We start from the raw sequence: 27,640 nt of genomic DNA on the forward strand, positions 1-27,640 counted from the left end.
TCCTCCATGTCCTCTCTTCTACCAGTTGGGGAGCAGATCGATGTTAAAGGTATATCGTGCTCTTATTCAATCAAAATTCGACTATGGATCAATGGTCTATGGCTCTGCCAGACCCTTGGCCTTAAAGATGCTGGACCCCATTCATCACCAACGACTTTGACTGCACTGGGGCTTTCTGTACCTCTCCAGTTCAAAGCTTATAAGTTGAATCTCATGAACCTTCTCTGCACCTTCGCCATTTGCAACTATCTTTACAATATTCTTCGAAACTTTGTTCCTTAACAGAGCATCTTACCTGGGGATGTGTTTTCCTTCCTCGGTGGGCCATACTTTTTCAGAACAGACGATCTGCCATTGCTCTGTTTGGCCTTCGCATCCGGGCGCAATTGGATGAATTGGGTCTGTCCTTGGATAACATTGCAGATTCCACAGGTCGGCTCATCCCACCATGGCTTATTACAGCCCCCAAATGTGACCTTTCTTTCAGTCATCTGAAAAAGGCAGATACTCCAGATTGGAAGTATCGTCTTTTATTTAATGAACATCTTTCAAACAATCATTCCATTCCCATTTATACAGATGGTTCCAAATCAGGTAATTCAGTGGGTTCTGCTATGGTTTGCTGCGGTTCGGTAGTTGTGCGTAGAATCCCCTCTACAGCTTCCGTGTTCACTGCTGAACTGTATGCCATATCTCTTGCCCTGGATCATATTGCAGCTGAGCAGTACTCCAGCTGCACTATTTATACTGACTTGCTTAGTTCTATACAGGCCCTGGAATCGCTACACGTTGGTTCACACCCTATTCTCGCTGATATTCAAAATCGACTGGCCCATTTCTCATTAACTGCAGCTTCTATCCAGTTTTTCTGGATACCAGGCCATGTTGATATTCGCGGGAACGAGCTTGCTGACACGGCAGCTAAATCTATCTGCTCCAGCACTATCACCACTGTGCCTATTCCGTACATGGACTATGGTCTTGTATTCAAGGCTCGGCTCCCTGCCAGCTGGCAGTCCACTTCGAGTGAGCAACGCGACAACAAGCTTTTTCAAATAAAACCCTATATTGGGCTTTGGCCATCTAGCTTATGTAAAGTTCGGAACAAGGAAGTTGTTCTGACTAGACTACGCATTGGTCACAGTTTTTTAACTCATCGTTTTCTTTTATCTGGAACTGATGTACCAATGTTTAGTTTGTGTAACACTCAAATCACTCTCAGCCACATTTTACTTTCTTGGCGTCGTTACAATTTTTAACGACGACAATATTTTAAACATGTTTTTTCCCAGGGTTTATCAGTAACATTGGACAGTGTTATTGGTGATGGTGACACTGTCCATCTTGATAAAGTTTTTAGTTTTTTAATGGCCATTAATCTTTTTAATCTCATTTAAGTGTTGCATATTTAATCATTACACCTTTTTAATTGTGGTTCCTTTTTTACAGTTTCATTCTCTCTTGTTCAATTTGACATTGGAAAATGGTCAGAACATTAAATAACTCGACACCAGGACTGGAAAGGTCAACTTCAGGTGACTAACGCTGCTGTTTGAACTAGATGTTTGAACTAGATGTTTGAACTACTCGTTAGTCATCCTGGCAAGTTCTTATTACACTTTTGCTGCATGTCATTTAACACTTTTGCTACTTTACCTTTCAGTACTGGCCATAATGACACATAACCCGGAACCAGGACTGGAAAGACCAACTTCAGGTGACTGACGGTGATTCTTATACTTACCTGTTAGTCTTCCTGGCGGGTTATGATCATTACCAGTTTGCTACAGGAAGTCCTTTACAACTTTGTAGACTGGATATCAACATTGGTTTTATGCCATTTTCTGTTTTAATTGATGTTTTGCTTTTACCTTCATTTACTTTTACAAATTTTACTCCATTTACTTTACTTTTACCTTTTTACTGGACATTTGGCTACTCATTATTATGATTTTGCAATGTGTCTTTTAAAACTTCTGTTATTTTACATTTTGATAATAGCTGCTATGACACATAACCCGGAACCAGGACTGGAAAGGCCAACTTCAGGTGACTGACGGTGGTTTTTGAACTTACCTGTTAGTCTTCCTGGCGGGTTATGATCATTACCATTTTGCTAGAGTAAGTACTTTACAACTTCTTTTACTCTGCTTTCTCTCTTAACATTGTAAACTAGGTGTCAACATTGGTTTTATACTTTTTCTGTTTTTCAATGATGTTTTGTTTTACCTTCATTTCCTTTTATGTATTTTACTACATTTACTTTATTTTCACCTTTTTAACGGACGTTTGGCACAGATAACCTAGCTGCTTTGTGCCATAAAACACTAAATCAATCAATCAGTCACTTACTTTAAAATAATTGCTCCTCACTCTTGTTCTGAAGAAAAGTAAACAATTTTGAAATATTCAATCTCAGAATAATTACAATATCTACAAAAAAAAAGTCTTTTCTATCATGACTCAAACATAAAAATAGTTAAAATATATCATGGTGATTTTTTTTTTATATAAAGTTTTCATAAAGGAACTAAACGTTAATTGAATAGGTGTTTTTCAATTTGTCAATTTTGTAATCTTAGGTTCTGAGGGCATGTGTAATGAATATTCCAAAACTTTATATCTTTTTTTATGTATACATACCTCTAAGCTTGCCTTCAGAAATTTCTAGTATCAGGATTTCTTTTGTGCTTTTATGTTATTGATGTATGATGATAGAAATTAGGTTTACTAGCATTAAATAAAAGTAGAATCATAGCATAGTTTAATTAAATTGTTACGAAATGATAAAATATTAGCTTTATAATATTTTGACCTAAGCAAAAAAAAAACTACAGCCTCATTATCAAATATCATAATTTAAAAATAACATATAACCATAATGAGGGTTGAGGCAGAAAGTATAAAAGAAAATTTTGAAAATAACTGTAGTCTACTTTATTTTTACTGGAAAATGTTTTAAAGTCTTGTCACTTCTGATCTTTACCATGTTTTGTTTTTTACAACAATAAGCTTGAAGTTTTGTAATTGTAATAGGTGCAGACTTTATAATGTAAGTTGATACTCATTATTACACACACACACACATGTATATATAAATTTGTATTTTACTTTTTCATTTGTTAGTGTCACCATTTTTAGTTGGCCGATGCCTCTGGACAGCAAGCAGGTATCCTATAGCAATGTCCCCTGACCTTACTCAAAGGTAAACTGATGCTATTAATTGTGTAAAAGTGAATATCAAACTTAAAGCATAGATGTTTTGAAATAAAAGTTCAAGAAAGCATTTATAGTAATACTTTGTTTTTAATGAAGCTTTAAAAGAGAAATAAGTTTTCCTAAGCTACAAAAATATTTATTAGAATTAATAGTGAGCTCAGTTTATCATTACAGTATTTGTGAGTTCAGTTTTTTATATATATTATTCTGCATTGATGGTGTAATTTAAAAGAGTGTTTTCTGTCTTTTTACTTGGTGTTTTATCTTTGCAGCTACTGTTCCAACATTGTTTTCAAATGCATAGATAGTACTTTTTATTTTTTCTTAAATTTGGATTTTGATAGCATTTGTCAAATTTATGTATGACAGTGTTAGCATGCTTTATTCAAATTTTATTTTTGGCACTATGAAGCATGAGATGCATCTTTAATTCTAAAATGTTATTTATTTTCTTGTTTTTAATCGTAGATTTCTTCAAGTCACAGTCAGTGGACTTCAAGCTTCGCAGCCTTCTAGTGTCAGGGTATCAGCTGTGAGAGCTGTGTGGGGGTGAGATTTTTAATTAACAATAAAAACACTGTATTCACAATAAATAAATATGTTTGCATTATTTGTTAGAGCTTCATCTTTATACTCCTTGTAACCCTTTCACGAAGGGCTCAGTGTATGATGCATGAAGTTTGTACACGTATTTGCACATGTTAAGTATGTGTACTATAAATTTTAATGCATTGTATGTTTCTTCACAAACTTTGGAAGACCTTCAGTAAACATTACAAGTTTTTTTGTGCACAAAAATCTGGTTTCTGATGAAGTATTTTTTACTGAAAATTTGTTTGTGAGTATATTTTTCATCCTCACAATCTCAAATATCATTTGTGTAATATTTAATACCTCCTACATACATCTGAAATGTTTGTTTGCAGTGAAACTTAATATTTTATTTTTTCTATCCTGTAAAATATTTTCTCGACCCAAACGAGCTGTTTTTGCATATATATTTCTCTACAAGTGGGTTTTCTCGACATCACTGATTAAATGCAAGACAAAACTTAAATTTTGAAAGAGAGGATGCAACAGGTAGGTGTGGCAAAAATGGTCTAATTTTCTGCTTGGCTTTGTAACCAAATAAAATTAAAGGCAATAAAAGTCATGGTTTGTCTGAGCAATGATAATTTTGTAATGAGTATCTTACATTAAATTTCTTTCTTACTGGAGAGGTGGTGAATAAAAAAAAAAGAGAGAATGCCTAGAGAAAAATATCACATTTCTCACACTAGGGAAAATTCAGGATTTAGGTAAATATTGTCTTATAAAATTAAGAACTTAAAACTTGTATACCATTATTAGCTATACTAATTGGTAAAACATTAAAAAAAATATAGTTTAAATTTTAAAAATATCTTGGTAAAATACAGTGATGTGCATTTATGCCCACCCATTACAGAAGGATTAACTAATTCATGTAATTTTACAATGAACAGGTGACATATTAACATATTATTTTGAAGAATTCTTTATCTTTTGTAACTTGTGATACTGGTTCAAAATATTTAAAGAATAGCATTTATATTACTTATGAAAGTTTATATATTTAACAGTCCAAGTTTGTCAAGGGAATTGTTATTGTATCATTGTATTACATAACTTTTTGTTGTAGTTTTTAAAGCATTTTGCACTAGTTTTCAAAATTTAATTTATATACCATATTATTCACAAAATTAGTCATCTGCATTCTCTAAAATGACTCACCAAGACATTCACTGTTATTTATATTCAGATGAAGTCAGTGTGTATTAAAATTTAAATCTGCTAAGACCGACTATTGAAATACCTGAGTAGGCCATGAGAGTTATCATTATGTCTTAGCCCATTGAAGTGAATATTAATATATTTAGTTTTAATGCTGTAGATACATTTCAGCTTGTTTTTGGGTTTTTTCATTGTGTAATTATAAATAATTCTGTAACTTAAAATTGTTATTTTGTACAAACCATTGAATTGCACCAAGGCATTTCTATGAAAGCACTTTTCTCAACCCCTTAACTGGGAGATATGAGTTTATTTGGCTTCTGCATGTTGTGTTTATTCTAGGAAGGACCAGTTAACTCGTCCTGGCGACATTTGACCATTTCTGAAATTGGGAAGATGTTTTATCTAATTTGAACAATTATTTCTTCTTTTGTAGTTATTCCGTGTTGTTTACCAGATGTTTTATTTATGTGGCTATGTAGTGGTGGTGTAAATAGTAGTTTTTACAGCTGAAATATTGGCATCAAACAAATGTTGTAAGTGCACAGCTGCTTCAATTTAGCTAGTGACAATTTGTTGTTATAATGAGATTGTGAATTTGATGCCAATTCTGAGTTTGACACATACACATTGATAAAGTGCAAGAAAAGCTTATGGTCCATTTAAAAAATACTTAGTGAATTACATATAAAAATAAGTCTGAACGTTATAGCAATATTATTAACGCTCTTATTTTTATGTGGATAGTGTCATTAAGCTTAACTGATAACAATAGGATTATTAAATTGGAATTTTCTTTCATCTTATGCATACATACCCTAATATGAGATCATTTAATGAAATATACTTAAGCTTTATGGTATGTTTTGTTATGCTGTAATAATTAAAACAAAGTAATGTTTTATATGCAGGTTTGCTTCAGATGATATCAGAAAGTAACTACAGTAAAGTTTAATTAATATGAAACTTGAATATGTGTAAAGACATGGATGTGATGCAAGGCATTTATAAAATTGAAACTTCAGTCATAAAGTATGTTTGTTTTGTTTTACAGAACATTTTGAATAAAATCTTAACCCTGTTAACATGGACTGACCATGTAATCTCTTTGTACTCATTTAAAGTATCTATAGATTTAATACTTCTATATAGTGTGTATATATTTTCACAAAATTTGGCAGTTAACATCATAAGTGTATTTCACATACAAAAATCATATCTTTTAGTGAAGTATTTTTAATAAATTAGAGGTTTGTTCATCACTATATTGAGAATTTGTTTTGAATAAGTCTGTGTGTAAAGTAGTTTTCATGTTAAGATGAAAAATTTCTTTTGTTTAATCAATAAAACTTCCTAAATATATATCAAACTTATTCAAACATTTTTTTATTTTACATGTTATTTTCTCCACCCTATCTCAAAACCTGATCAGTTGGTTTGACTGACCTTGTAACCACCAAACAAAAAAACAAAACAAAAAAATATTTAAATAAATTTAAATTGCCCTGTTTTTCTCTTTAAAATGACTTCAAGTTGTAACACAAAACTACATTAATTTATCTGAAGAATCTGTAAGCTCCTAGCAATGTACTTCTGTTGATAATTAATTTTTATTGTTTTATTGTCCTTTGAACTGTATGTAATTACTATCCATGTCACAATAAGCTGTAAATACCTTGTGACATTTGAGGCTCAAGTTATGCTATAGAATTACGCAGTTTACGTGGTGTTCGTGTGTGTGCTTTGCAAACCACTTTTAATATAGTTTATTTTACCTAATCTAATCATAACTAACTTAAAATGATTCTTGTTTTTAAATTGTAGTTACTTTTATAATAATGCATAAAGAAGAAACACAAAAAACAAGAAATGAATTACTTACTAATAATCTTTTTTCACACTGTGAATTGTCAAGGACATTTAAGCCTATGTATTGTATACTAATGGTCGTAGTGCATTAAATAATTTTATTTAAGTAACTAATGAACAAAAGAACACAGACAACATGCAAAAAGCAGACAATTTTTCTTAACTCAATATTTTTATGGCTTTCTAACTATGTGATAAGAGCTTTTACAAATTCATCTAAGGTAATCATTGCAATCCTTGTGGAACCAAAGTTTTGTGAGTGAAATTGATGCTTACCTGTTCAGAATGCTATGTAATACAATACTCCATTTAATAGATGAAAATCTTTACTTTCTATTTGTTATAGGTAATCTATAATGAAATGTTAGAGAGAACTATTAACAAAGCCTAATAGAAAGGATGAGAGAGAGAGGTGTATCAGGAGGGGATGTGATTTTCTATTTATAACGCTATAACAAAGCAAAATTAAGGGTTACAAAACCTATGGTTTGTCTGAGCTATAACAGTTCTATGGGGAACAATTTACACTTAATTTTGTACGTTTTGAAGGGTAGGTAGATAAAATAGAGAATGTGGCCCAAGAAAATGTGTTTGTGTGATGCCAGAAGTTTGGGATCTTTAAAAATACTTCCTTATACAATTAAGAACTTAAAAATTGTATACTAATAAAATAGGGATTATTTGTTAAATGTTTATGCCATATTAATTGCTATAAAATAAACAAAAAGTAGTTTAATAAAATTTTGACTCTAAGACACCAAAACTTTGTCATGCACAGTAAAAGATACCTGGGTCAAAAGAATTAAGGAATGAGTTTGTAAAATACATTATTGTTAAAAATCGAGATCTTTTTTGAAAGAGTTATTACATAGTGTCGAAACAACCAAATGATATATTAAACTTTTTCTCAACAAAGAACTACTATCAAAAGTGTGTTAGTGACTGACTTTCTTTAATACTTTTGTATTTTGTGTCATTAAAGTATAATTAGGATACAGTATTCTTTTGTAAGTTCCATCAGCATTATTTTATATATAATATGCATTTCTCATTGATTCACACATGCTATTTAAATCTTTGCAGTTGTTAATGAAAATACATTTTATGACAAAAACAAGTATCCAAATATTCATTTATATTGTGATGTTTTAAAAATATTGAAAGAAAACTGAGCTTCATACTGACTAGATTTTATTTAAAAAAAAAAAACTTGTTTTAATTCACTGGATCCTTAAATTAGGTTTTGTGACCACTTGAAGACATCAAATCAAACATCAGTTATAGGTCCATATCTAGCCCCTATAATGGAAGGTCTATTATCATTAGCAACTCAATATTCATCAGAAGTACTAGCATTAGCAATGGAAGCAATCCAGATTGTTTTATCTGTAAGTATAATGTATATGAACTTGCATTGTCATTTTTTTTTTTTAAGAATGCTAATTATCATATAAAAGTTTACAGTCACATTTTTAAAACATTAAGAAATTTTAATATTTGTTCTCTAAGTAGTATTGTTCATACTTTTACCATAATGAAATTATTTCCAAGCTAATTTGGTGAGATTGTTATTGAAACTCTTAAAATAATAATATAATTTCAAAATCATCTTGGATTTTTTAAACCACTTGAAATAAACTATAGAAAAATGGTTTGCCAATTCTTTTTCTTTTTGGCTTGAAAGTATTTCCATCTAATTGTAATTATTACTGCAATTTCTATTCTTGAATTTGTATACTGATTATGATTATTCATTAATCCTATTAAAAGTGATTCCTTTGTTTGACAAGGGCTATGTTGAGCATAGGATTAATGTGATGGACAGAAATACGCTGATTTCTCCAAGCCCGTTCCCTTGGCTGTGGTTTTGCTATAAACCAAAGGTTTATAGTTTGTGTTTTCTTACCATGTGTACGTTATAAGTATGATAATCCAATCAATCCCTGTTGCTTGTGGGTGCTACTAACTGGATGTTTTCCCTCTAATTTATCATCTCAAAAAATAAGGATGACCAACACAGATAGGCCATATATTATTTTGTGCAGTTTTATGAAAGAATCATTCTTTGGCAAACTTGTGTAGTTTTACTCTTAAAATAAAAGAATCGTGCTTTCACTTCTTTGTGATTTTAAAATACCTTATATCTCACTATCATGATATATATTTAATGTTCACAAAATTGTAAAATATTTCTAAAATTCTAGTGCAGAACATTACATGTGGTTGACATCATGTGCTAATTTAGTCCTTGATATTTCTTATTTGTAGCAGGGTCCAGTCAAAGATATTACACTGTTTTAGGGTAACTGTATTGTCTTCTACATTACCATGCAAATGTAGGACAGTTTTTAAGGTGACACACTTGTAGTAGATATGCTTTTTTACTTGTTAGTAAAAAATGCTATTTGTCATTTTCCAGACAAACCTTTTTTGTCTTTTAAAGAATTAAAGAGTCATTAGGGAGGTATTTGTACCTTGTTTAATTAATGAAAAGTAAAACCACTAAAATCTCAAATAAATACATGTGCTCTTTTTGGAATATTTAAAATATAAAATGGTACTTTTTAACCACTTTATAAGGACATGTTACTTTATTAAGTCTTCACACAGAAATTATGAACATCTATTTAACTCTCAGCACAGCCACAGTTCCTGGGACTGACCTTGAAACCATTTTGTGCTTGTTATAGTTTTCATGTTGTAACTTGTAACTTATTAAGCATATGTTCATGAAATTTGACAGATTATCAGTAAACATTACATGTTTTCATTTGCAAAATATTAGATTTTTTATAAAGTCTCTTAAGGTTTGTTAAGCAATCTTTTTCTCATTCCTTTTTTCTTTTCATATGTTGTCTATCTAACATGCAAAGTAATTTGCATTTTAAGATTAAAAATACTTTTATGCATCAGAAAATTTTCAAATCTCACATGTAAAATTCTTATGTCCAGATAGTTTTTAAGAAAAACTTTATATGTTATGTTATTTTCATTACCAAATATCTATATGTGTTCAGTTGATTAGACTGATCTCATGACCACCAGGAAATAAATATAAATTTTATTTTCATTCAAGAATAACTACAAATTATAATTCAAACACAAATGTTTAGCCTGAATAGCATAAATCTATTAACATCATACATTTATGTATATATTCATTATTTTTTATTATATTGACCTTCTTGTCATGCCTGGCTAACATTAAAGAAATTGCATTGATGCAGTGCACTCATGTTACCTGGCCCAGCACGGCCAAGCCCGTTAAGGCGTTCGACTTGTAATCTGAGGGTCGTGGGTTTGAATCCTGGTCGCACCAAACATGCTTGCCCTTTCAGCCGTGGGGGCATTATAATCTGACGGTTAATTTCACTATTCGTTCGTAAAAGAGTAGCCCAATATTTGGCAGTGGGTGGTGATGACTAGCTGTCTTCCCTCTAGTCTTACACTGCTAAATTAGGGACAGCTAGTGTAGATAGCCCTCGAGTAGCTTTGCAAGAAATTCAAAACAAACAAACAAACAAACACTCATGTTACCATATTCATCAATATAAAACTGAGCTTTAGTCTTTACAAAATAACCTGTCTGTCTTGGTTGTGCTTAATGGACTAGTATTTGAAAAATAAAATCACTTTCCATTTATTATACATTCATCTTATTTTTCGAAGATAAAGAACAGTAAATAAAGAAGTAAACAATTATGTATTTGGTTATGGCCTGTGTACTTGGTTGCTGCTTGTTGTAGCTTGCTAAGCCTTAAGGCATTTTGCATGTGGAGGATGGGTTTTTTTTTTTAGGTTTCATGTATACATTTGAATAAGAAAAAATCAAATTACTATATCAATACTATAGAATTTCACTATAATTTATTATGTTTAGTAACTAAGCTGTATTTGGATCTAGTAAAATATAAAATTTTGAGCAGGTTAATGACTCAACTTACCAGCACAAAGGTTTCCTTTGAAAGAAATAATTGATGCTAGTTATATTTGAAAAATGGCTGAGAAAGCCACAAAGGGACATTCTGAGCTTTTGAATGGTTATTCATATGTCATATAGAAGTGTATATAAGGGACCAGTTTCAAAAATATGGGGTGAGCAGGGATATTGTGTTTGATTGAGTAAATGAGCAATATATGAGCAAAGAGAAAAGAGAAGGTTCTTATTTTTTATTCTTGCTTGTAAGTATTGATAATTTGAAGTCCTTTTTTATATGAAGCTTTAGACTTTGTATTTTGACTTCACAGACATATAATTTGAACCAGTGCTGCATTCAGCTTACCACATGACACATTAAAATCAATGTTAGTAGTGTTTTTTAAATATTTATTTTTAAAGTAAGAAATTAAATAATGCATAATATAAAAATTTGAATTATAAACTACAGTTTGATATCAGACTTAACATAAATTCATAAAATAATAGTTCAATAAAAGTTTGAATTAGAATCAACAAATATGATGACATGGCTTTTGACCTGTGACCCATCTAAATAAGGTTAAGATTTTGTAGATTTCTAAAGTCCAACAATAATTTTGCAATTTTTAATATTTATAGTTTTTCTTCCAGACACAAATTCTCGTTTATTAAAAATTAATATTGAAGGCAAGCTGTAAAGAAAAGTCTTGGAAAATATTTTTTTTATTGATAAATGGTAGTTGAATTGTATTTTGAAGTTCCTACTCATTAAAACTTAGGTTGTTTGATTAACAGAAGTAACTGTAACATATTTTATTTAACACTTATAACCATGCTGAACAGTGTCATAAGAAAGTTAATAATTTGAATATCACATCTCTTCTGTACATAAGTATGAATTACATGTAAACTTTGTATTTAGCAGGAAAAGGTTTATTTAAAAATTTTGTGGACTTTAATAACTTCCATTTTATAAATGCTTTAAGTAAATTTATCAGTGGCCTCTTTTGTATGCTGTAAAGCAATATTTCTACACTTTTCAGATTGACAAGGACTTCACAGCAACTGTAGAAGGAAAAGTTTTCCCACTTGCCATTGCAGTATTTCTCAAACATAGTAGTGGTAAGTAGAAATTATATAGAATTTATTGTTTTTAGTTATGAAAGTATACAGTATGAAAGGTTTTATTGTTATCGTTATGAATTTTTATTTTTCATATTTCTAGATCCAGTGCTTGTATCCTTGTCTCAAGAAATTTTTAAAGAACTCTGTACCATTCCATCTTGTCAAGGAAGTGTCCTGCAAAGATTACTTCCCACCATTGTTTCAATATTAAATGCACCAACTGATAAGATAACAATGGGTTTACAAGCTGTGAGTTGTTTTTAGTTGTTGAACTCTATGTTAGTTTCCAGTGATGGTCTTTATACAGATTCGTTCGATAATTTAAGTATTAAAATATTCATGTTTAAGAATTTTTGAAATTAAGAATATATCACAAGTAAGAATTCTATTTATTTATGAAATAAATAGCACTTAGTTGTTTCTTCTCTTTTGCACTTGTTGTTACATTAACTTTCATTTAAGTCATTCAACTACCCACACTCATTACGTTGGAATTAATTTATTACATTTTTCTAAATTTGTACTGAAAGTGAAGTCCAAACCAAAAACCACATGTAACTTATTTTGTATTTCTTAGAGTACCATTGCCCTTAAATTTATAATATTAATCATCCTGTTTCAGATAGTAACAGTATGTTTTATTCTTAACATCAGGTACATTCTTGAAACCATATAATAGTTGAATGTAATTTCAAACAAATTTCAAGTATTTTTGGCTTGTGATATCAGGTAAACTCTTGAAGCTATATAATAATTAAATATAAATTTTTAAAAAATTCAAATAATTTGTTTGTTTGTTTGTTTTGGAATTTCGCACAAAGCTACTCGAGGGCTATCTGTGCTAGCCGTCCCTAATTTAGCAGTGTAAGACTAGAGGGAAGGCAGCTAGTCATCACCACCCACTGCCAACTCTTGGGCTACTCTTTTACCAACGAAAAGTGGGATTGACCGTCACATCATAATGCCCCCATGGCTGGGAGGGTGAGCATGTTTGGCACGACTCAGGCGCGAACCTGCGAACCTCAGATTACGAAGCGCACGCCTTAACGCGCTAGGCCATGCAATTCAAATAATAATGGCATGCTTTATTCTTGGTTTTCAATATCAGATAAACCCCTGAAACCTTATAATAATTAAAAATAATTTTTTAAATGTTTGGAATGTGCAATACTGTGGTTTACCGTTGCATAAGGTGTATCACATGTTCAGAAATGCTCTCAAGTTTGTTTGTTTTTTAAATATTTATGAAGTTTATTGAAGATATATATTTTTTAATACAGTAATACTGTGAAGAAGAAGAAAAAATGCAGTTGATTTTAATTACTTATATTTTATGTTATAAAACATTTTTGTCATCAGGTGTCATTAGATGTTCTACAAACTGTTGTTCGGAGTAGTTCCAAGCCTTTGCTAGAAGCCTTAATTACACAAGCATTTCCTGCAGCTGTTCATTGTATACTTAATACAGATGACAATACAACAGTTCAGGTATGAAGGTGAAGTTCTTTAGTGTTTCCATTTTTGATTTTGTATTGTTAATTATCATATGTAAACATATTTTGTTTGTACTTGTGGTTTTTTTGCAAAATTAATGTACGTTAGTGTGTTTCATTTGTATTTATTTTTATCATAATAAATTTATTACATTATTCTAATTTTATTGTATTCTCAATTATTTTATTGCTTTAAGGATATTACAAAGGCTTTTTTGCACTTATAAGGTTGAGTTTTATGTAAGACAAGTATTGACAAGAAAAGTGGCTTTCATGTTAAATTAATCTTTTGTAAGGAAAAAATAAATGAAAATAAAAGGAAATTAAAAAGATTGTAAGGCACTTTAACAGTGACAAACATGTATACTTTTGTTTGTTTGAAATCTAAGATTTTTTTACTGTATCTCAGTGAATGTTAGTGTGTCATTTAACAATTAATGTTTGAATAACCTTGAAGCAATTGTCAGGGTTCTTTCAGTTATCTAACACAAATTTAAGTATTTTGATACCATAGTGGGTTTTTATACCAATAGTATGCACAGGGTAGATAGCCCATTAAATAGCTTTGGTCTTGCAATAAACAAAACAACTGAAACAGTGTATCTTTACATTTCATACTAATGTATTTTTCATTGCATTCAATTTTAATACTTAAGTTATAATTCGTAATTTATGTCAACAATGTTTTGCAGTTACAATGAAATTTGAATAAATTTTATTAAATTCAGATATCTTAATAACATTTGTAAGGAATAGAATTTTATTCCGTAGACCAAATGATGACTGACTTTCAATCTAGATAAAGTTCATGTGTTATATAATGTATTGGAAAATATACTCATTGCTCTCAGATTGGATGGAGTTCATGTGTTATGTAATGTATGGGGAAATATACTCATTGTTTGTTAATGCATATGGATATATAGTTTCACAAAAGTGCCTTTTAATAGAAAAAGTACTAATATATTAGGAAATCATTTCATCTCTTTGAAAAACTTTTTACACAAATCTACTTTTTTACCACAAGATGTGTAGAACTTTGTCAAATAAAAACATTTTTTATTTACAATTAAAACTTTATTGAAGCCATACAGCTTCCACTTTAAAACAATGCTTTACAAGTACAGGTTTCATCTTGATTTGTGTCATCTTTAGGAGTTACCTACAAGACTTTTACCAGCCATACGTTTTCATTACTTCACTTTTTTATATATTTCTTTGATTTACTTTTTATATGTAATTGTTATAATATATCCCAACATATATCAGCATATTGAATTGCTGGTTTTTTTCCATAATATCTTATATTGGTTAGTTTTTACATGTTTGGCTACAGCTGACTTTATATTCTATTATGTGTTGCTTTATGTTCTTTCAATCTGTATTTTAAATGTGTTGATATACAACAGGATATAATAATTAAAAAAAAGAAAAAGTACACCAAGGAAATATGTAAATAACAGTGAAGCAGTGTGAAAAGAGGTAAAAGTATGGTAAGTGTCTTGTAATCTGAAGATGGCATAGATCACATTGAAATTTGTAATTGTAGTGTGTTGTTTTGATTGTGTAAATAGAAAATGCTGTTGAATTGCTGGTCCTTGATATTTAATGTTATAATACTATGAGATTGAGGTAAAATTAATTTTTTTTCCAATTATATTGTATATTGGTTAGTTATAAAGTTTAGATTGTGTCAATAGAAAAAATTGTTTTTAATTATTTATTATAATTTTAAATATTACACAGGTGTTGATAACCCTTATTTAAGTAGATTTTATTTTCCTGTTTAGGTAATTCTAGTGTGATTAAGTCATTTTTTGGTAACAATTTCTGGAAATTAAATCTTTAATCTTAAAATCATAAAATTTAATAATTTTTGCATCTGATATATCCTTAGCATTGACCCCATAAAACTAGTACAGAGGATTCCATTAAAAAAAACAACAAGAATTTTAACTCAAAAGTTTTGTCACAAAACTATATCTGGATCTGTTTGTGAGAGTTATTTTTCTGAATTTTATCTGAATTATAGTGTACGTGTTGTCTTAAGTTATGGTACAAGTCAATACTTAACTCTATCAGACCAGCAGGTACTTTCAAATGCCAAGTGCATAACTGCATATAAGGTTTCAAAATTTATGTAAAAATGATAGTACTAACTGTATTTCAATAATTTTAATGAGACATATTTTAGAATTAATAATTTTCATTTTATTTTACTCATTATAATTCACAAAGAAAAATGATAAAAAAATTTCAATTTATTTGCAGATTTTGTTAGAATATTTTTGCCTATTTTGCTCAAAGCTTGTGTTTTTATTTGCTAAGAAACCTATTATTCCTTGAGAATATAGTTTTCCATGTGTTATTTCTCCCATGATTTTTATTCTCTGTTAGTGTTATTACTACAACTCTTCATTCTGACCTTTTATAACAGAACATAATGTTTTGGTACAACATGGGACTTATTGGTCCACCTCAGTTGTTCCATTTTCTAAGCTAAACTAAAACTATTAATAAATAAATTTAAAGAAAGAAGAATTTCAAAACCAGCCATTTTCATTTTTATATTTACCAAGTTTTATCTATACTCTTGCCTACATTTACTGCCTCCACAATATCCAAAGACAACCATTTCAAATGGCAAACTTCCTGTTAGAAAAATAAGACTTATTTATCTGAAGATGACTCTACCTTTGCCAAAATTTATATTTGTATATCCTAATCTACTGTTCTCACTTTTAAGTATGAAAAAGATAATGCATCAACACTATTAATTTCCTTTACAATCTTAAACACCTCAATCAGATCCCTCCTTACTCAAGAGAAAACAATTTAAGAGGTTTCAGCTTCTCCTCACATGACAACTGTTCCATTGCAAGGCACCATTCTAGTAACTCTTCTCTGAATCCTTTTAAAAAATTCAATGTATTTCATGAGGTAAGGAGCTGAAGGTTGAACACGGTGTTCTAAATGTGACCTAACCAGTGACCTGTACAATGAAATTATGATTTCTTTAGATTTGTAATCAGTATTTCTGTAGATACAACCTAAACTTTTAGTTGTCCTTCCTCTAGCAGCAGTACATTACTTAAATGGCTTTAAAGAATGACCAGCTATTACACCAATATCCCTTTCTTTCAACTCATAATAGAAGGATTAAGGTTATTCACATCCAAATTATTCTTATAATTGCAATTATGATAACTTACATGCAATAATTAAAAACTATTTGCCATTTATTTGCCTAACTCACCAAATAATCTAAATCCTTATATAAAACAGCAGCATCTTTCTCACATCTAAAAAAACCGAAGACTTTAATATCATCAGCAGATTTTAGTAACTTACTGATCATTCCTTCATCTGTCATTGATGTAAATCAAAAAGAGCAAAGGTCCTAAAATCAAGCCTTGCACAGACTCAGCTTGTGACCATTAATCCAGTTTGATTGAACTCCATTTTAACAATCTTCTGCTTTCTTCCATCCAGCAACTTCTCTATCCAACTTGATAACTTTTCTCTCACATCTCCAAGTCTCTTATTTGACACATTGTCAAATACTTTCTGAAAATTCAGATACACCAAATCTACACTTTATGCAATCAACTTAAGCAGTAATGTTTTTCAAACAATGTCAAAATAATTGTAAGGTAAGATTTTCTTTTAGTTAAACCAGGTTTATAATCTAATAAAACTCTAAACTTTGTTAAATGACTTTCTAAAGCAACTTTTATCAGTAATTTCAAAACTTTTTCCCACAACTGATGTAAGATTGATTGATCCAGAATTACTGTGACAATTTTTATCAGTTTCCTTTAAAAGAGGAATTGTATTAGTTAACTCCCAATCCTCTGAAACCACTACTCAAAAACTGACAAAAATATTACCAAGTGGCTCACATATCCAGTCATTAACCTCCTTCAAAACCCTTGGGGAAATATTATCTGGCCCAGAAGCCTTATCATTTTTTCTTAACCATCTAATAATTAATACAGTTATCTTCATTGATCTCATTTCCATACATCAGCTGTTAAAGACGTAGAATAATACTTAAGTTCATTATTAAAATTTAAAAACCCAGATGCCTTTTAATCATCAAATACAAACTTTTCTTTATCATCCTTCAAGGGCCCTACCAGTATCCCATCCTAACAGATTGTTTACCCTGAGGTATTTTGAGAAATCCTTACTGTTAATGTTTACATTCTCAATCAATCTTTTGTCATATGTTCTTTTTAATGTCCTAATTTCCTGTTCCACCAACTTTCTTAATCTATTATAATCTTCTAAGTCTCTTATCATACCATTCAATTTCAACTTCTTATATTTATAATGCTTTTATTTAATTTTATTACTTATACCCTTTGTGTGCCAACCTGGTGTTTTTAACTTGCTGCTACTCTTTTTTTCTGAGAAATATTTTTATTATCAATATTTAAAAATTTATTCAAATTTGGTCAGTGTTTCCAAATAACTCAGCTGCCCAACTCACAATAGGTAATTCTTATTGCAACTTTTCAAAATTTGCTTTTTTTGAAATTTGTAACCAAAATATCATCATTCCTTATTTTCATATGCAGCAAAATATTGAATTTAATAGAGCAGTGATCACTTGCACCCAGATGTTCCCCAGTTTCCATACTCTCTATCATTTCTGTATTTGAAGTTGACAAGATTTCTAAAATATCAGTGTTTCTACTAGGTTCTTTGGTGTAGAATTTGTAATTAATTTATAAAGTGATAACATGTAAAGTGTAAGCAATGTTTAAATGCAATTGAATTGAACAGATTATAAATTATTTATATAAACGTAAAGAAAGTGTTTGAGCATAATTTATGGATTCTTGAGAAAGTGATTACCTAGAGCTATTGATAGGATGAACAAATGAAATGGAAGACTAAGAGACAAACTACAGATCCTTAAATATTTACTTCATTGCTGAAAATGTTTTTGTGTTATATGTCTGATTGAAAGCTACAGAAGTATTTTATAACAAGGAAAGGTAAGTTTAGTTAGGTTAGGCTGATACTGTAGGTGATAGCAAAAACTACCAGTGACTCATATTAATTAATTAATTAATATTATACTTGTGTTTCTTTAATTGAAGCACTACATACAAACAACTTATGTATTGATTAGTATTTATTGTTTAAATTAAATTGGTTTTGATCAAGTATGTTGGGAACAAAAAAAATCACAATACCTTGCCAGATAAAAGTAATGGTGATGCTATTTTGAAAGGTCAAGTCCTTAGCTATTGATAAAGATTTTAGTTGAAGCTTTGAAATTTAAGGTTCACTACTAGAAATAATAACTGCTGAAGTATGCAAAAGAAAAAAAGAAATGAAGAGAAATACACTGATGAATATAAATGTGAATATCATCATTAAAAGAGACTTGACTGACTGAAGTCCACAGTGAAAAAAGTTGATTTGCAAGATGAAGTATTTGGAATGTTTTTTTCAAAACTTTTATAACAAAATTTTGGGAATTTGATAAGCTATAGATGATGAAAATGTTAACTCATTTTATATGAATTTTTGTTTACTCCATAAATATACTTCATGTAATTTGGTGAGAAGTAAAACAGTTAGGATATCAGTGAAATATCTGTGGTTTAGTAAGAGTTAAAAGGCAATCATTAGTTATTGAATTCTGACAGAGTGGATGGGCCATTAAACTAAAGGTAAATTCTAACTTAAAATCAAATGAAAACCTATTAAATGACAAATGTTTTTTATAGAATGATGCAGAGTTCTGGCTTTATTTATAACCTGCCAAGATAACTTTTCTTTACTTCTGGAAGAGTTAGCACATATTTGAAGATTTTTTTCATTGCTAAAAACTAGATTTAAACAACTAATACAATATACTAAATCTTTTTCCTCCTTGGCTGTCAAATTTAGCTTAAAAACCAGTCAGGAAATGACATAAAAGTGAATGAAACATTCCTAATCTCTTGTTAGTCATTAAGAATATAACAGTAGCTGTTACTTATAATATTTGACAAAAATAATCAGCCATTAAAACTAATTTATATACAGTTTTGCAACACTTCTATGGAAACATTTTATCTAACAAGTTGTTTATTCCCTTACATAGCTTTATTGGTGAGATTTTTCTGTACGCTTTAAATCCTTTTTTTGTATTGGAAAAATTTTGATAACATGGATTGGCAAATTAAAAATGTTCTTGTACATGGTTGTTTTTCTATGTTAATGTAAAAGCCCTAAGAATCAATGAAAGACAATCAATTTTGACATTTAAATAAGAAAATGTTATTTATTCATGATTGTAACCTCAATTAATTAACAACTTTATTTCCTGTTTACTTTGTAGAGAAGGCTAACCACTTGACTAATCAATTTGATATTTGTAAGTTGTAGTTGCATTTTAAGTTGTTTTTTTAAATTTTTGATTTGTTTATTCTTTTCACACAGATCAATATGTAGCTTTTTAAAAACCAAGTTCTGTAAGATGTATTTCTAATCCTGTTATCTTGTACTTAGGTATATACACAATTATTGAATTTATATTTACCTGTCTGTAAAACAAAATATTGTTGTAAGAGAACCACTATACCATGTTTGTAAATAATCAAACACTGAGAAGTTAAACAGTTATTCTTATCCATCAGTGAAGATTTATTGTACTGAGTTTTAAAATGTATATTCCTTTACCTTTCAGAATGGAGGGGAATGTTTACGAGCATATGTTTCTGTAGCTCTAGAACAGATTACAGCCTGGCATGATGAAGTTGGTCACAATGGGCTTTATTATACTCTACAGGTAACTGCTAAAATGAAATAGAGCTTGTATTTTGAAAATAATATCCACAAAACTTTTTCAAGATATCTTATGTTTTGAACACATTAAATTCTAGTTTTCCAGGAGCTTGTTTGTGATTAACTATGAACATTTAAATTTTTAATTCTTAGAGACAGGAAAAAAAGAAAAGGAAATGCACATTGCAACTTGAATGTGTAATAGCAGAAAGAAGCTTAACTTGAATTTTCTGTGATAGTTTAACTTTGGGTTGGTGTATTTTGTTTTTTCAATCCTTTAGAAAACTTATTTTAAGATAATTTTACAATATCTGTGGCAATTAATTATATTGCTTTATAAATAATTTGCTCTTGTACATCAGTAAAATCTTAAAAATAAAAATGTTCCAATAATAATATATTTTCTTATGTAGACAGTTAACCATGGCAATCTTTTAGTTAAAGATATTTATTTTTATTTCCATGAACATCAGACTCTACTCACCTTATTCTTACTTTTGGCTTAGTTTTATAATAATTTTCAGTGTAAGTGATTGCAGTACATTAAAATGAATTTGAATATGTGAATAACCAAGTCATGAGACAATTGCAGTTGATAATCACTGCAGAACAATATGTAACATAATCTGCATTGTGGAATATTTTGTAAGTCGTGTGATCTCACCAACTAGTTATCACTTTTGAGAATGGTATATAACAGCCTTTTCCAATACAAAATATTCATACACCAAGACCATGAATGTGTTCCAGTTAAATATTTATCATTTCAAATGCTGTGATATTGCTTCTTTTTTAATGGCATTGAAAAACAAAAAATATGGACCATCTTAAGGCATTAGAACCATACAGAAGGAAACTTGCACTAAATTGTACCCCAGTGAGTAAATTGTATTTTTCCTTTGACACAAGTGAGAATTCAGGAAGCTGAAGGTCAATGACAAAAGCTGTCCATGTGTTCTAGATAACAATATCCAACATAATCAAAGAAAATCTTCATTAAGCAGCATAAGCTGTTCAACAGCAGGTCCATTCAGTGGTAGCATACCTCAAGCAGTTGGAAAATGAAATGATGTATTTATGCTATTCAATATGCAAACATACTGATCAAGTCTCTGGATGTCTCCAACTTTTTATGTGATCAGACTGTTGAAACAGGAACTGGGAACCTATTGCCTTCATACACTAAGTGGCTTATGGAAAGCAGGCAAAGAGAAAATGTTCACTTCAGATATGATGGCCTGGTAAAGGAGCCTTTTGCAATGAAAACTGTTATTGTAAAGGTATGTGGTCTTCAGACAGAGCATGACTGGTTATGGTGATATTTACTCTAAGACCTAAGGCTCCACCTCTATTTTTATGAAATACTTAACCTCTTTATAACTTACTGAAAATTATTGTTCAGATTTTTCTTTACATTTAAATTCTTCTAATGTTGGAAAAATTTTGATAATATGGATTGTCAAATAAAAATGTTCATTTGTACATGTTTTTTTTTTACTATGTTATCCATGTTTGATTATTCTCTACACAGTGTTTCTGGAATCTATATTTTGTGAATACTTTCAAAACCATATTTTATTAAAAAATTGTTATTGTCGAGTTTGTTTTAACTATACATCTTTTTATGCTTGACCTTCTGTTTACATATAATGTTCCTTAATAGTGAGTGATCAAAGTAAGCACTTTCAAAAAACCATTTAGAACTTGTATGTAGAGGAAGTCATGGATAGAGAGAGAATTAGATAGGAGAATGTTTCAAATACTAGGAAAGACACTCCCTTATACTTGAAGCTTTTGACAGAAATGGTGAAAGATATGTCTAAATTCTTGATCTGCCCTCTGGACAGCAAAGTTGGTGGGTGTCTCATTGTGTTGTTTTTGGTGTCTATATCATAACAGTAGGAGCATAGGACAATAAATGAGAGTTACAGTGGCTGTAAGCAGCTTGAAATTTCTGAGACTTTATAGAGTGGTTTTATTGGAACAGTAAAATGCTCATTAATGTGTCCATGGCTTAGTTTACTTTGGCTGATGAGAATGTCAAGGTGTATCTGCTGGACAGAGTTTGCCATACCTCATCACATCATACTCAGGTGAAACAAGTAGCATTTCAGTATGGTGCAATGGTATTAGATCCTATTCAGGATACTTCCAAACCAGCAAGGCTTACTGATGATACTCCATGTCATTATGATGACAGTGCACTCTACTATTAGCCCACATGAAATTCTATTACTAATGATACTCCATGTCATTATGATGACAGTGCACTCTGCTGTTAGCCCACATGAAATTCTATTAACAATTTCATAATTCTTGGTTATAATACAGTGGTACCTCGGTTCTTGAACGACTCCCTTCTCAAACAATTTGGTTTTCAAACACGTTGTTTGAGAAAAAAATGTCTTGGTTGTTGAACATAAACTTGTTTCTCGAACCAAGCTGTTGTGGCCCAAACCCCCGAAATAACCCAACTGATGACCCTTCGACCATTTTCAGCCCACGCCAAGCTTGCCCAAAACATTTTACCTGCACTTGTCGCTCAGCCCACACCCCTGCTAAAATCTGCTGTGAACATTCTCCTTTTTCTTTTTTCTCTAAATATTCTGATGAAATAAGCCACCATGGGGTCAAAGAAAGATAATAAAAGCAGCAAACCAAAGAGAAAAGATGTTAGAGTCACAATAGAGGTGAAAAAAGATCTCATAGCGAAGTATGAGAGTGGTGTTCGCGTGTCTGGCCTTGCTACACAGTTTGGTATGGTGAAGTCTGCAGTCTGCACCATACTGAAAAATAAAGAGGTCATCAAAGGAACTGATGTTGCAAAAGGAGTGACAGCGCTTACGAAACAAAGATCACAAACAATGGAAGAGGTAGAAAAACTGTTGTTAATTTGGGTAAACAAAAAACAGTTAGCTGGTGATAGCATTTCTGAGACCATCATTTGTGAGAAAGCAAAGCAGTTGCATGCTGACCTCCTAAAAAACACCCATGGAACGAGTGCTGATACAATTGATGCCTTTAAGGCTAGTAGGGGTGGTTTGAAAAATTTAGGAAGAGAAGTGGCATACATAGTATGGAAAGACATGGGGAGGGTGCTAGGCAGAAACAAACCTCATTAGACAAGATTTTAGTGAGAAATAGGTCCAGTGAGTCTCAAGCAGATTGTAGCATTGCAAAGAGACAGAAAAGAGAAGGAACCCCAAAAGGAGAGTTACCTGACGTTTTTATGGAAGGTGACTCTCCTTCTAAACAATAACCCTCCTACTCTCCATGTTTCTCACCACCTTTCACTTATGCCATCAGCTCTCCTCAGCACAGGTAAAGTGCAGTTAAATTTTCATTTATTGTTTTTTTATTGTGTTTATAGTTTTTGTGGTTGACTTTATGCATGTAAGTATTATTATACAGGTATAAATAAGCAATATTTTTACTTAAAATGCTTCATAATGTGTAATTTTTGTAGGTCTGTAACGGATTAATTTAATTTACAGTATTTCTTATGGGAAAATGTGATTCGGTTTTCGAACAGCCTTCTGGAACGGATTAAGTTCAAGAACCGAGGTACCACTGTATTTGGTAGAATAAAAACTAATTGGTGGTATGACATATGACAAGTTGTGACTGGAATTGCTAAATGTTTAAGAATATGCCACTTTAGCTTATTTTAATGTGAGTATGAAACAGTTGGATACATTTATGACTTGTAAAGCTATCTTGAAAAATGATGAAATAATAATGGTTTTTTTTTTATCTAGATTCATTGTTTCTTTAAACAATTTCTATTATCAGTTGAATAGGAAATCATGATCCTCATAAGAAGTGATGAAATAGTGTGTTATTGGCATGGGATGAACAATGAAAATTCTGTCTAAAAGTTAGTGGTATTTAATAGTTAATAAGGAAGTAGTGGCTTGGTATCAGTAAGCTTCCTATTACTCTGATAATCTTTACTTTAATCTTCAAAACATTCATTAATAATTGTACTTACAGCATCACGATAATGTTGCTGTTTGATGTGATGTGGTTTGTATTTGTATTTAAATGTAGCTTTGTGTAGTTTGCATATAACCTCTTATAGTGTCTGCTGTAAGAGACTTATATTTTCAAACATCTCATTTGACCTCAGTAGATATTTTCATAAATATTTATCAAGATGGATACTATTATGCAAAAAGAAAGTTAGATGTATGTTTGTAGTTGTAGACTCATGTTTTTTGTTTTTTTTATAGTTGTGTCTGTCACATGTACATTGCACTCACAGTACAAATTTAAATTGATATTTTTGTATATTTTATATTTCTGTGTGAATTTATTATCTATTTTATTATTTGGTGAAATTTTGATTGCAGTTTTGGCTAATTAAAATTATTTAATACTGTCATAAATTGTTGATAGTCACTGTTACTGTTGCCACAAAAGTTGCAGTTCATACTGTTGATCTACTGTTAAATCATGTCAGCACTACATTTCAGTCTGGAATTTTTATCACATCAGATATTTAATTTTTTTTGTCTGTGTTGTTTATAATTAATCTCTCAGTGTTGTTTTTTTTCACTAACATTACAATCATAATTTTTAAAAAAGTAGTGATACACCTAAAATAATTTTCAATTATTTTATTATGTAAAAAATAAAGAATAATGTTTATCTTCTAATTCCTGAATTATTTTGGAAGGAAGTTGGGTGTCAAACTGTTTCATTTTTTCAAAAGTGTTTCATTTTTTATTCATATTCTCATCATTGAAAAATCTTTATTAAGTTTGGCCATTTCTTCTTAAGCTTGTGCAAGCTTTCTACCAATAAGTAGTTGAACTTTAAATAGTTTAGCTTTAATTTTGTCTTCAAGTATTTTAGAATTATTTTTGTTTTCCTTTGTGTTCTCACACACCAACTTTTTAGGATAATTATTTTGTTGTTGTTGGATTTTTGTTCTTTTGGTGCTAAATACAATAGCCAGAAAAAAAATAGAGTTGAAATATGTGGGCATAAGTAGAAGTTTGTCAAGGATGAAATATCAGTCATTATTTCACTTGTCTTTAGTTTTTGATAGCTTACTAAGTGTAATTGCTTATTACTTTTTAGTTGCATAATTTTTTGTGTAATTTATTATGTCTATTTTTTTAAGGAAAAAAACTTACAGAATGAAATGTTATTAAAGTAGATTGGATGGATTGCTAAATTTTAAACCTTACGATTTTTGTGTAGAAATGTTGAATCACAAAAATATTTAGTCCAACTTTAGTCTTTGATACTATTACAATATTGGTACAAATAAGATGTGTAAAACAAGGTTCTGTTTGTTTCCTACAAATATAGGTAGCACAACATCTCCTTGACCCTAAGACACCCGAGTCCTCAGCAGCATTTGTTGGTCGTCTGGTGTCATCGTTGATAGCCAAAGCAGGGACTTCACTTGCTGATAAAACGGAACTGTTGTTAAGAGCTGTATTAAGCAAAATGCAGCAAACAGAAACTTTAAGTGTTATACAGGTTAGTAGTTTCTATTGTCTGTCTATCTCTTGCAAAGTGTGTGTATGTATGAGAAAATAATTTTTCTTTAATGTTATATTTAAATTATCATTTAAAGGCTTAGAATACTTTTGTCGAACATTTCAATATCAGAATTGTGTCTAGTGATAAAGATATTACATATTATTTCACTTTCCTCTAGTTTATATTTTGTGTTTAAAAAAATTAATTTTTCCTAAAATGTTTTAACTTGGAACACATTAATCTTCGTCAAAGTTATATGCTAATTCAACCTTAGATGTTACTTTCCGTAGTAGGATGTGATCAGAAAAGTTATCTATTTCTTCTTAGAATAATACAAAGTTCACACAGGACTTTTAAGTGACTGTCTTGAAAAATTCACTTGATGCCGGAAAATCCTTAAATCACAGTAATGTATAAAATTTCTGTTGTACTGCATCTTTATTTATATATTGGGTTATTCAGAATTTTGGCAGGTTCAATTAGTCAATAGATTATTTTTATCAATTGTCCATTCACCTTTTGCATGGTTTAACCATAGTGTGATCTCTTGTAATATTTTTATGGCATGTAGAACCATCTCAGTTAAATGGTATATCTAGTGTTGGTGTGTCACAGCATGTTAAGTGTGAGGAGTAATAGTAACAGAGAAAATGGTTACAATTATATATACATTTATTTTTTTACTGTTTGCTCTAAGCCTTTTGTTGTGAATTGAATGTTGGATTATCTTATTTATCTTGGAGAAATGTATATTCAATTAGAAGTGGTTAGATCAAGATGAATTACAAATATTTTGGACAGAGAACACAGAGGAAGTCTGTATGATGCACATTGTGCCATTTGCAACAGAGTAATTGATCTTAGCAAGGTGGATGAGATTGTACTGAAAACAATTATATGAATATGAAGGCTTTTGTATACTGAATTCTTTTAGAAGAAGTTAGCAGTCATTTGAGGGTATCTTCCAATTCTTCTACAAGAAACCATGAAAGTGAAGTATTTTAGATCCTGTGAGTTGTGTAAAACTATTTGTTATCAAAAATGTCTTGAATATCAGTTGCTGATATTCCTTGGAATTCCTTAAGAAGCCTTTGAATTTTGTTGTAATAACTGTGTATGAAAATTGCATTTTGTCTTAAATTACCCTATATATATGAGACTGTTTTATGACTGTCATGCAGCAGAAATACCTCTTTATAATAATGTTATAAATTTGTTAATGGTCTGTTGTAAAGAATATATAGCTTATGAGAGCAGCTTGGAAAGGGCTAAAACCTACTCTAAAGTGGTGTGTTTTTAATAAATCCTTTATTGTAAGTGTGGACTGTGCACTGTAATATTTTAATTTGAGTTTTATTTGCTTTTCTTTCCTCAGATTTGTTTGGTTATTGTTATTTCAATCTGAAAGATGTGGGGGGTTTGTACAGTGTTAATAGTAATCAGTTGTGTTTGTTATATTTGTTTGTTTTCTCTGCACTTATTCTTATACTAAATATTTAAACCTTTTGCTGTAAAATAGTGGTTTACCTGTTGACTAATTAATTCTGTAAACAATGAATAATACCAGTGTAAAAATAGTTGAAATTTTGGGGCCTGAAAGCAAGGTTTTATCTGGTTTGAAGTGAAATAGTATGTGCTAGGTGAACTTTACATTCGTAATCTGTCAGTTCTCATTTTACCCATGAAAAAGTATTTAGTTACATTCAAAATTTATTTAAAATACTTTATTATCATGATTTACAAATAAACTTGGCATCAAAATGTAGTTAATAAATCAAATTTTAATATTATTATAAGTTTTAAGTTCTTAATTTTATAAAGAAATATCTAGACTTTCTAAGTCTTCCTGTTATGTAATTTATTTACCATCATCAGAGATATGGTATTTAACATTAATTAATTCTTATAATATAGTTATTTTTCAGCAAAGCATAATTTTTATAGCCTTCAATGTTATTTGGTTACAGAGTCAAAAACT

General features: G+C 30.2%; 1 protein-coding gene across 1 annotated transcript in view; it reads left to right on the forward strand.

Annotated features, from left to right (window-relative positions):
• Window positions 1–27,640, forward strand: part of Ipo9 (Importin 9) — an 87,566-nt gene that overhangs the window by 44,533 nt on the left and 15,393 nt on the right. Inside the window, exons 13-20 of the mRNA XM_076476947.1 lie at window positions 3,127–3,205; window positions 3,688–3,768; window positions 8,081–8,228; window positions 11,803–11,881; window positions 11,985–12,133; window positions 13,244–13,372; window positions 20,069–20,170; window positions 25,486–25,659. Of these exons, the coding sequence (XP_076333062.1) occupies window positions 3,127–3,205; window positions 3,688–3,768; window positions 8,081–8,228; window positions 11,803–11,881; window positions 11,985–12,133; window positions 13,244–13,372; window positions 20,069–20,170; window positions 25,486–25,659 (941 nt within the window). The remainder of the gene's footprint in view (window positions 1–3,126; window positions 3,206–3,687; window positions 3,769–8,080; window positions 8,229–11,802; window positions 11,882–11,984; window positions 12,134–13,243; window positions 13,373–20,068; window positions 20,171–25,485; window positions 25,660–27,640) is intronic.

This window comes from Tachypleus tridentatus, chromosome 13, assembly GCF_004210375.1.
Source record: "Tachypleus tridentatus isolate NWPU-2018 chromosome 13, ASM421037v1, whole genome shotgun sequence".
Taxonomy (NCBI): Eukaryota; Metazoa; Arthropoda; class Merostomata; order Xiphosura; family Limulidae; genus Tachypleus; species Tachypleus tridentatus.